Genomic DNA, 12086 nt, shown 5'->3' on the forward strand with positions numbered 1-12086 from the left:
AAAAAGTTTATTTAAAAAATTAAAAAAACAGTCTATGGAGCTTTCAGGCAAGATGACCACAATCAGCTCTGAGTGGCCACATAAGGGCTCTAATTCATATGTGGACAGCATTGCTATTGCTGCTTACATAGAAGCAGCCACAATAACACTTAAAAAGTAACTAGTTAAAAATGACAGCTTTTGGCATCTGCCCCTGCCTCCAATCCCTGTCCTCACAGCTCCCTCTCTCCATATTCAGCCGGTGTGAAACAGATCATTTTGTTTTCCCTTTCTGTTAAGGAGTCATTTGGTCTGTTGATTGGCCTCTAGTGGTCACTGGTGGTACTTCATCTGAGAGGTGAGGAGTATTTAACTATATATATATATATATATATATATATATATATATATATATATATATATATATAAAGGTTGAGTATCCCTCGTCCGAAATGCTCAGGACCACAAGCATTCCGAATAAGGGATTTTTATGTTTTTTGGAATATATATATTTTTTACATACTTACCTGTCCCCTGGTGGGTCCCCGATGGTCCCTCGGTGTCCATGGAGTCCCCCGGCGTCCACGGCAGGCCTTCAGCTTCATCTCCGGCATCTCCATCGGTCCCAGGAGTGCATTGTGCGAGTACCCAGGCTGCGCCGGTGATGTCACCGGCGCGCCTGGGAACTCGCGCAATGCACTCCTGGGACCGCTGGAGAAGCCGGAGATGAAGCTGAAGGTCTGCCGTGGACGCCGGGGGACTAGGTAAGTATATAAAAAGGGTCAGGGGGGTAAAAAAATGGTACTCTTTACCTAGAAGGGCGCCCACGATTTTGTAGGGGACATCGCGGGCATTGAATGCACTAAAAAATATATATTTGAATTATTCCAAAAAAAACACGGATTTTGGAATAATTTGTATACGGGATGCCCAGATACGGGATACTCAACCTGTATATGGGAAACAGAGGCCATCGCTGCCACCTCCCTGACCCCAGATGGGAGCAGACTGAGAATCACTGACAGTCTGCTGCTGCACCTGTACTGCATATTTTCACCTAATTTTTACTCTGCATCAGTGAATTAGGAACATATTGGGAATTATTGCTCATTTTATGCATCAAAAGTTGTGTTATTTATTATTTATTCTTTCATTCATGGGAGGTATAGACCAGTCCTTGTTGGAGGGTATCCAATTAGTGACGGAAAAGATCAGGAACGATTTTTCTATATTTTTTTCTGCCAATCCTATTAGTACACCCTCAAAAATAAATTTTCTTGCAGAAACACAACACAACCAAAAACACACAGTTTCAGTGAAACGCAGCGTTTTCCCACTGTTGCGTTTTGGCAAATTTGTGTTTGGCTGGAGCCTGTACACCTGTCAAACCACAATGCAGGTGTCTTAAGACGAGGTCTCTCTTATACCCCTTTCACATCGCGTCCTCGACCCAGACAATTTCACCCAGGTTATAAGAAGGGTTAAACCCGTCTCGCCCACTGTATAACGGTCAACCGGGGTTTAACCCTTTGAGTGCCAACGTTGCTGTGATAGATCGTCAAAATATCTGCAAAAAATGCCAGCGCCGCTCACAGGGTGCATTGGGTGCAATATTTAAACAAACTTTAATTCATTGACTCGGCTGCGTTTGTATTTATTTATGCTGAAAGAACAGTCACTGTGAGCGGCGCCTGCCGTTTTAAGCAGATATTTTGAGGCTCTGGACAGGTTGGACCTGGGCCAAACATGGGATCGCGATCCCGGGACCGATCCGGGTTTGCGTTGTGAAAGGGGTATCGGCATCGTATTGATTACCTGGGTAGCTGACTTAAGAAAGCAACTTGCCTACAAATGTGCATCACTGGAAATGATCATTTATAATGTGACATAAATAACTTTTTAAAAGAAGGCAAAAAAAAACAAACAAGAAAAAAACGAATTTATGCTGGAAGAACGCAGACCGGACCGTCTCTGTTTATGATAAGCAATTTCTGCTTTAACCAGACGCATGCGGCACGGATAAGCCTATTTCCATGTCCTCCAACCTTACCAGGCACAGAATAAAAATTAAACAAGTCAAAGGGGAATTTAATGGCGCTGTAAGACACAACTGTTGAGGAAAATTGCTAGGGACAGCTAGAACGGCTCAAATTTTGCAGTTAAAAGAAGAGAATACCAGACGTCCCTCGCTGCATTATGATTTTTACTCCGCTGAGTCTTAGCAATTATCTATTCAGCATGCAATCAGGCAGATACAAAAGGTTCTCTCATACGGCCCAACAAAGACTTGGCTGGTGCATAAGTGCAGGGCCGGGTACCATGACACATCCCTGGACAGCACCAGCGGCATCAGTTTTCATCCCCTGCAGTGTAAATAAAGAACAGCAACAATTCAAGTATTGTGGTTACAGAAACATTGGTATCGCTGTAGGAAACACAGTGACAATGTCACAATGAGGTCGTTTGTGGCACAGCCTGTAGCGGATGGGACGTTGCTGGACAGAGTGCGATAACAAAGTCATTGATACTTACTGGGCGACAGAGATTAGGGTGCAGGTCGGAAATGCTGACAAAATCTTGACGGAAGGTGCAAGACGACATCCTCTAATCTGCGCTGTCAAGAGAGGTTAAAATGTATTAGCAAGTAAAAGGAAAACGTTACCCCCGCACTATAGCCCTGATCATTAAACATATTTTAAATTCCAACTAATAAAAACAAAACAGGATTTATAAATAAATCCAGAATTTCTGGGGCCTACTGATCTCTAGATAACGGATTTTACCGTCATTTGGAGAACTTCAGTATACATAATTTACACTAATATTACTTCTGTCTTTTAACACCCTGCCCCTTGCATTCCTCTTCTCATGTGTGAATGATATTCTGACCAACCAGCAGCAATATTTTTATCTTTTTGGTTATTATCAACTTTCTGATACTTGAGATGAAAAATAGATCAATTCGATTAAAGGCCTACATGCTCAACTTTGCCAACCTTAGGGCTATTTCACACACCGATTTGTTTGTGCTGCAGCGATAAATTGCCGGATGCACGCTCCAATGTTCAGCCTCGTAATGGTCACAGAGCTGTTTCCCTCTGCAACTCAGCCAGCAGAGTCTCCTGTTCATCAGAGCCCATCTCTGGTCGCTGATGAAAAGGAGACACTGAGCAATGTATTGCACCGTGTGTACACAGCTTACCTCATTTTGGCTATAAATTGCTGGTTTCTGGTGCACAGTGTATTGTAAGCATGCTCTTGCGACCGGTGACCATTAAGGGCTGGCTTCGGGAGCACGATCCTAGAGATTTATCAGTACTTGTGTAGTTTCAGGGCGCCCGATATATTGGATGCGATATCGGCCGATATATCGATGCGATCCAAAGCAATTTTTACCTGTTCATAACCCCACTATCCATGGAGTTGATTTTATATAGTGTGGCGAGCGCAGTAATCCGCGTCCGCTCGCCACGCTTCGGGCTTGGTGGCTCGCCACACTATATAAAATCAACTCCATGCGTAGTGGAGAGTGGGGTTATGAACAGGTAAAAAAATCGCATAGGATTGCATCGATATATCGGCCAATATCGCAACCGATATATGGGCCGATATCACATCCGATATATCGGGCGCCGTGAAACTACACAAGTACCGATTTATCTCCCACAACACACTGGCATTATGGTCGCTCAGTGATGGGCCAGTTGGTAAAAGAAAGCGGATGACCACCAATGGGTGAATCCATCGATAATCATCCATTACAGAGATGCCATCGATGGCCACTTGCAATATCACCATTGTTGGCAACCACACCAACAGCCATCCCTAATTTGGTTGCCGCCATCGATGTTCAATGCATCTGAAATCAGTCATAGACCAATTTTGAAACCTCAATGAACGATGGCCATCCCTACTGTTGCTTCCTAAAGGTTAGAACCTTGCACCCATATAATGATACTTACCTCAGCGGGCGCTGAAAGAAATCACTGGGGGGAGGGGATTAGGACACTACTATGGCCAAACCTGCTCTTCTGCTGTAATTATTGTTAGAGGTGCAATGAACAATGAAATAACCCCGTGTGCTGTGGTCTCTGCTGTTACTGTGCAGCTTAGGACTCATTTGACGCGATGTGTTCTGTCAGAAACTCGACACGCGCAGGGTAAAATGAAGCATTACCTCACACACACACTCACTCAGGTCTGTGTATCCTTCCGCTTCAGGTGACGGAGTGAGTCGTCTCCCTCCCGCGGAAGGGCCGCGCTTCTTTCGTCGGCATGGAAACGGTCACGTGACTGCCGGTAGGTAATTATTTGTGTTCCTCCTCTTGCGCGCGCGGTAGTTGCAACGGCCCGGTCTGCTGCTGCAGCTGACGCGTCGCTCAGTCAGTCACTGGTCTGGCGCTGCTGGCTGGCAGCAGCCTGAACCTGCAGTGCTGGAAGCACAGTACATACATGGATGGAAATATAAATAAATATGTAAAAAAAAGGCAGAAAGACAGTCAAATTAAAAAGTACTTTACTTATAATAACTGCTCACAAACATGGGGAAATAAATCAGCCTGCCAGCATAGGTCAGACCCGGGAGGACATACGGCACCGGCGGGATCGTGGTGGAACACACGCAGTCAGGGGAATGTCCAGCGCTCAGCTGCTGCGGTATGAAATACAGCCGCTCGTCTACTCATCCTGGTCAGCCAAAATGTGGACGTCACTCCGTTCTCTCCGTATGGCTACGTCCAACGCGTTTCGTCAGATGGACTTTGTCAGGGGGGCCATACGGAGAGGACGGAGTGACGGCTGTATCTCATACCACAGTAGCTGAGTGCTTTCCAATTTACACCGGCGGGAAACTGCCGGAGGCTAGATTTGCCAGGTATACAGGGAGGGGGCTATTTAAAAAGAATCGTGCAAGGTCCACCGCAATCCTGTTATCGCCATCTCAGGGTGCCAGTAAAAAATAATATATATATATATAAAAAAAAAAATTTTGGCATTTAAAAAAAAAAAAAAAAAGTTCACAATTTATAAAGTTCAGTTCCAGTGCGCATGCATACAGGTTAGCCTGGTCAGGGGCGCCGCACCGGCGACAGGGGTTACTTATTGCCCAGACCAGCTACTGAGGGGTAACATGTTTCTCTTTTGCACCCTCCGTGAGGGGTGAAAAGCACCCGCAATGTGCCGCAGACAGCTGCACATACGACGTATCTTATGTGCAGTCCGTCTGACCTCTGACTCCGATGCGCATGGGATGCAGATCGGATGTCAGAAACACCCGATTTGGCCCGATTTCACCCGATTTCTCTTCCCAATCCGCCAGAATCGGGTGAAATTGGGCCCAAATCGCAGTGTATGGGGCCTTAACACAAGATACACATACAGAAGAGAGATGGTGAAAGTAAAACCAATAATTGTATAAGCCTCCATACGCTGAATGGTATATAAGTGAGCGCAATTAAATATATACAATTGTGAAATGCTTTTGTGTTAAATATTTGAGTGGAGTAATGACACCAGACCATCTATCTCTGTATTCTGTAACCTACAGACCCTGGTAATGGACTGCGGCTAACAATGTTTTGTCATGTTTTACACAAATGACTTGACCTTCAGACCTTAATAGCGGGAAAGGTCAGCGGCCTTAGAATAATGCTGTATTATCACTGCACTTAATGACTGAAAATATATAGCGGTTGTATTTCCTCGTATGGGGGCAGATGTATTAAGACTTAACTTAAAGATAAATGCAAGGGTGATAAGGAGAGATAAATGTCCAGCCAATCAGCTTCTTACTGACTTTTTTCAAACACAGCCTGTAACATGGCAGTTAGCAGGTGATTGGATGGACGTTTATCTCTCTTTATCACCCTTGCATTTATCTCTTGTTAAGGCTTAATACATCTGCCCCATTTTACCTTCATAAATCCTGTCGCAGTTAATATACTGATGACATTGGGACTGCTGTGACACTGGCAGAAGTCTTAATATCATAGACAGAATAAAACTAATATTTATCTCATACCCTCCAACATGTGAAGATAAGAAATCGGTACACATTCAGGAAGGGGCATGGCCATGAACAAAGGGGCGTGGTCATGGGCAAAAAGGGTGCAACCACGTCCCCTTTGTGAATGTGTACTGCGCACCAACTACTACACCCCCCCCATAGCTATATGTACCCTAGCTACCTATGGTGATGGTGTCCCCGGTCTCGTTGCCTGTGCCGCCGCTCGCGCAACTCCGCTGTCACATGGGGTGGGCACGATGCAAATTCCTTTCCGGCCCCATGTGCTGTGATTGGCACAGCACATGGATGTGGCACAGCACACAGATGTATATACAGCCTGATATATATACAGCCTGCGCTATGATTGGCCGCAGTGCCCGCACTGTGATTGGCCACGGAGGGTCGAGGCGGCTACCATTGGCTGCAGTGCTGTCAGTGTAAAAGCCTTACTCTGCACTGCAGCCAGCCCCTCTTCTCCCGGTGGCCGGTGCTGCCCGCGCCTTCAGTGACACCAGCGCAGGGTTCTTAGACTCTGTGCTGCCTAAAACCGGGCATTCGGTATACTATGATTTAGCCGGTACAGTCCGTTTAAAAACGGTACAGTTGGAGGGTTTGTTATCTGCACATGCGAAATAACGTTAATGCTGTGTATTATTGAGTTATAATCACAGGACTTATGCTGCTTTCCCACTGCAGACCCGTTTAAGTTTACAGGTAATCTTAAATGGTATTTAGCATTCCCACTGCAGCAGATTACAGTTTCAAATGCCATTTAAGTACCATTCCCATTGCAGGTAAAACGTTTTAGCTCTTCAAAACGTTTTTACAGCACAAATGACACTACACAGGCAACAACCAATCAGTGGAATTGTTGCCTGTTAACAGTAAGGATGCATTCCCATAGCATCATTGGTGCCCAGTGGTGCTAAATAGATTGCTGGCATGTGCCAGCAATCTATATATTTCTGGCTTAGGATTTTCATTGGTGCCCAGTGGATCCAGAAATATATAGATTGCTGGCATGTGCACTGACAGGACACCCCAATGCAGCGCACGACACTGACAGGACACCCCAATGCAGCGCACAACACTGACAGGACAACACAATGCAACGCACAGCACTGACAGGACACCCCAATGCAGCGCACAGCACTGACAGGACACCCCAATGCAGCGCACAGCACTGACAGGACACCCCAATGCAGCGCACAGCATTGACAGGACACCCCAATGCAGCGCACAGCATTGACAGGACACCACAATGGAGCGCACAGCACTGACAGGACAACCCAATGCAGAGCACGCACTGACAGGACAACCCAATGCAGAGCACGCACTGACAGGACAACCCAATGCAGCGGACAGCACTGACAACCATTTGCAGCTTCAGATATTGACAATGACACCCGTTAGGGAACAAGCAATTATCTCACCATGTCAAATGCAATGCAGCATACATGATCTGCGATACACATACGGTGCCAAATAACCTGGTACCTGGCACATTGTCCTACAATGACAAACTACTGCTGTGCTTGCTCCCTTCCCAAACAAAATTGTTAACTCCAACAGCGCCCGTTACACTTCCTAATAAGTCCGTACGCCCCTTTATTTGGCACGGGCAAGCTTGAGCCCTCCAGGTCTTTATTGCTGACTGACACCCTGCTGTCACCTAGGGCACGTCCCTGCTGCGCCATACGCGCTCTCACCTGGATGAACCCAACTGTCATCATGCCGCCAACAGCAGCAGCCACTCCGGCGCGTGCCAGGCGACACAGACACAGGTACTGCCCGACGTGTGCGTGCGTAGGAAACCAGGGCTAGGTAAGTAGTACCGCCGGGCTGAAAGTGGTTAATCTTTCAGCCCGGCAGCGTACACACACGGAGATGATTGCTGAAAAAAATCAGCAATCATCTCTACCGTTTAAAGATGCATTCCCATTGCATCTTAAACGGTAGATTACCGTGCAAAACCCTGCTCTGAAAACGGGTTGAAATACCGTTTAACTTTAAACGGTATTTCAACTCTGGCGCTTTCCCACTGCAGCCTTAAACGGTATTTTGCCCTCAAAAATCGGCAAAATACCGTTTTAAGGCTGCAGTGGGAAAGGGGCATTACTTGGCAGCTAGTTTCATGTACTTTTGCAAAGCTGTTCTGTAATATTTTTCTACTGTTAAATTATTTAAATATTTTATATATACCTCTATAAGGGGAAGTACCGCCAGTGACCACTAGAGGCCACTCAGCAGACCAACTTACTCCCTTGTGTGCTAAGAGATGTCATATCAGAAAGAGAAAGCAATTTTTGAAGGGACACTGATCTTTTTCATACTTGCTGGGTATGGAGAGAGGGAACTGTGAAGACAGAGATTGGAGGTAGGAGCAGATAGGGACTGGGGGAGGGTTGGAGAGTTAGTGGGATAAAAACTGTCACAGCTCAAAGTGAACGTAAAAACGGTCACAGCTCAAAGTGAAAGTACATTGCAGAAGCCGTCATTTTGACCCCCTAATTAGTATACCATTCCCCTCAGGTGGCGTGCTTAGATGAACATGCGCTGGGCACGACCAAAGTCCACGTGGGATCATGAATTCCAAAAGATGGAGAAAAAAAAACCTGTAAAAAACTCATGTTGACTTTTCCATTTAACAAACACTTCCATTTGCTTGTGTCGACCATTTGCGTGCGTCAGCATATTGATTGTCACCCTAGACATTGCCTACCAGCCATCCAGATCCCCACAGATGTGTACTATAACACAAGTGCTTGTTTATATGCATGATACATTGTGCTCTGCGGCCACAGAACATAGAATTGTATCCAGATGACCTTATCTTATCCAGGTTGTTGTTATTTTAAACCACAGAAATGTGAACCTGAATGTCCAGTCACATAAACAAGTCGTTTCCGGAATAGTGTAAACACACATAGAAAGCCCCGTCCAGGCTATTTTCCATGGGCTTGGTATGTTTTGTTGACATTTGTCATGTTGACTTAGATCTAATTTGGTCATGGAGCATGTCAACATAAAAATCATGCTGACATTAACCATGCTGTCATTCAGCATGTCAACATAAATTACCGACATGCTAAGAATGTTGACAGAACAGAGCATGCTGGCAGTGAGGCAATTACTTACCTCTGTGCATCTCCAGTGGTGCAGTAGTGTCTAACTGTAATGCCTAACCTTGACACTCCAGCTGCTGTTGAACTACACATCCCAGCATGCCCTCAGATTTATTATTTGGCAATGCTAAAACTGATTCAGGGCATGCTGGGATGTGTAGTTTAACAACAGCTGGAGCGTGAAGGTTAGCCATCACTGGTCTAACAGGTCAGGTGATGCAGAGTTCCACAATGCTATAACAATAACCCTTACCCTAAACTTCCTTCCAACCCCCTCCCTGTTCCGCAGCCTAACCCTAATGTCAGCATTCTGCAGAGTTCCAGCATTTCACCTTGTTGACAGTGAGAACATTACAATATTCTAAAGATAATAAAAGTCCACTTCCCCATAGCACCATATTTTTCCTCTGCACCAAGGGCCTTATTCTAGTTCACTCTTTCTGACAAATTCCTTCTTAGATGGACAAAACCATGTGCGCTAGAGGTGGGGCAGATGTTACTTGTGCAGAGGAGGAAACCCACGCAAGCACGGGGAAAATATTCAAACTCCGCACAGTTAGGGCCATGGTGGGAATCGAACCTATGACCTCAGTGCTGTGAGGCAGTAATGCTAACCATTACACCATCCGCGCTTACCCGCCACCTCATCATACGTAGCTTCCTACACCTCATGATACGCCGCTGCCAGTAGGAGAAAGCATTCCGGAATGGGGCTCACACCGCGCACTGATACACCGCTTCCTTTCACTAGCCCATAACCGTCTTCTATCTCTTCTTAATTACAGCCAGATGGACGGCTGAGAATGCCCTGAACAGTGCTGCAATTTCATTTCATTAACCTGACACAGGCTATTCACGCACTGTAATGCCCATTGCTGACACACGAGCTCAGTGGGAAATCAGCAGTGATGACTGAGGAATGAAGATATTGTAATCAGCAATGCTACAGGTGCTGGGGCACTGACAGAAATCTGCATTGTGTGCGCTGGGTTATTCCATTTCAGGAGCCTATTCACCGGCTTGTTGAGTAAGTCATTGTGCAGATCTCTCATCGGGATTCAGTGTTGCAGCATTATACGCCAATGGAAGCGCAATGAAAGAACAGAAGGGGCTGCCTGGTGCTTTTTTTTTTTTTAATTCAACAGTTTGCTATGTGAAGTTCAGAAAGATAAAAGGCGAGGTAATAATCCAACCGGAATGATGCCTGTAAAACTGCCGCAGCGTCCACCTTTACCAATGTCGGCGTAAATACATCGGCTGTCTGTGTATGAATTGTGGAATATAATGGTAATCACACAGGTGGGACACGATTCATGTTATTCCGGAGAACTGTCAGGTCAATATGTCTAATAATGTTCCAGTGTTCCTGCTCCGATTTCACCCAGGGGTTACTATCTGGTTACAAGAAGCGGTTGGGACACAGAGCTACCGAAATGATTTTGAAATACAACTGATATATTGTATCTCTCTCTACAAGCAATGTAATTTTTCCTCACATTTCCCCTGAATCTTCCTCCCTCTAGTGTCAGTGCATGTCCTCGTGTTCTGCTGCTCCTCTTCCTGTGAAGAATGTCTCCCACCTGTACCTTGTTAAAACCCTTGCTGTAATGTATACTGGGCATAACGGTGTGTGCTGTAATGTGTACTGGGCATAACGGCGTGTGCTGTAATGCGTACTGGGCATAACGGTGTGTGCTGTAATGTGTACTGGGCATAATGGCGTGTGCTGTAAGGTGTACTGGGCATTACGGTGATGTGATCCTGGTTGGTGTATATAGTATTTTCTGGCTCTTTCCAGAGAGAGGCAATGTCCAGTAGCAACATACAGGGCAGTATTCAATGTGAATACTCGGCATGTGCAGCGAATCCTGTTTAGGATTCGCTGCACAGTCGCCGTGTTCCGGAGGGCTGGAGCATTCGCTGCCAGCCCTTCCTGTCACCGTATTCAATGGCGGCAATTCTTAACCCCTGGCGGCGATTCTTAACCCCTGGCGGCGATTCTTAACGAATGACGCAGGGAGCCGGGGGACAGCGGCAGGAAGGAAGATGGAAGCCTCCCTGCCTGCGCCGGACACTGTGGGGCAGAAGCAGGGCTCCCGGGGACACAGGCAGCAGAAGCTGCCCGCCGGGAGAGTTAGCAGGGGACACGGGTAGGGAGCCGCTTGCACTGCTCCCGATCCTGATCGTGCATATGTAATGATCGGGAACAGTGAATATATGAATATCTAATGAGCGGCTCTCGGCTCCCGGCCCCCTGCTGGTTGTTATGTGTAAAAGAAAAAAAAATTGAAATTAAATATATATTCATGTGCTGTAAGCACATGAATAAAAATAGCATGCCCCTTCACAGAATAAAATTCCTGATTTTTTACACCAAAAAAAAACACCTTTATTTTAAAAGTTCACATTCCAGTTCACCATAAAAAGATGGCGATTGCTACACAGTGACCCACAGCGAAAATCACTTAGAAAGCAATTCGCCATCTGCTCATTGAATACACTCACGGCGAATCACATTGAAAAACCCATTGAAAAACCACAGAGAAATGCGGTGACTATCAGACGGAGCATTGTCCCTCATTCACTGAAGTTGAGAGGGTGTAAAGTCAGGTTAGTGACAGTCAACCATGGGTCCATTCACATTTTACAGTCTCACCAACAAACACAAGTTAATATTGATGAATCTGATATTCAGACACTATTAAGGCTTTAGTTTTGCCTGTCAACAATGTATCTAAGTATAGTGATGTGGTAATCCCGCCTACTGTTATGTTGGCTCCGCCCATTATTGATTTGTTGCCACCCACATGAGGATACCAGAAATATTCCAGGGCCACTTGTAGTCATACTTGACAACTTTTTAAAGCCCGGAGAGGACAATCAAATGTGCAGGTCGGGGGGAGGGGACAAGGCTGACGTATCAAAGCCCCGCCCCCAATCCACGCAAATGCCGCGATTCGCGGGTCCGCGAGTAGAGG

At 45.9% G+C, this 12086-nt stretch overlaps 1 protein-coding gene and 1 long non-coding RNA gene across 9 annotated transcripts in view; one reads left to right on the forward strand and one right to left on the reverse strand.

Moving 5' to 3' along the window:
* Window positions 1-12086, reverse strand: part of MEIOB (meiosis specific with OB-fold) — a 267025-nt gene that overhangs the window by 37270 nt on the left and 217669 nt on the right. The window contains exons 1-3 of one of the 8 annotated variants that reach the window (XM_083152626.1): window positions 4500-4635; window positions 4174-4412; window positions 2512-2588 (exon numbers count right to left, since the gene is read on the reverse strand). In XM_083152626.1, coding sequence (XP_083008752.1) covers window positions 2512-2580 — 69 coding nt within the window. In that variant the 5' untranslated portion in view covers window positions 2581-2588; window positions 4174-4412; window positions 4500-4635. Of the gene's footprint in view, window positions 1-2511; window positions 2594-3941; window positions 4085-4156; window positions 4413-4499; window positions 4636-12086 lie in introns of those variants that run through there. The other 7 variants (XM_083152630.1, XM_083152629.1, XM_083152628.1 and 4 more) reach the window with 7 other exon arrangements.
* Window positions 4199-10571, forward strand: LOC146019949 (uncharacterized). Its single transcript, XR_014450701.1, has 2 exons — window positions 4199-4278; window positions 9894-10571. It is a non-coding gene; the product is annotated as an uncharacterized LOC146019949 (long non-coding RNA).

This window comes from Crinia signifera, chromosome 7 (genome assembly GCF_055691185.1).
Source record: "Crinia signifera chromosome 7, ASM5569118v1, whole genome shotgun sequence".
NCBI classification, from domain to species: domain Eukaryota; kingdom Metazoa; phylum Chordata; class Amphibia; order Anura; family Myobatrachidae; genus Crinia; species Crinia signifera.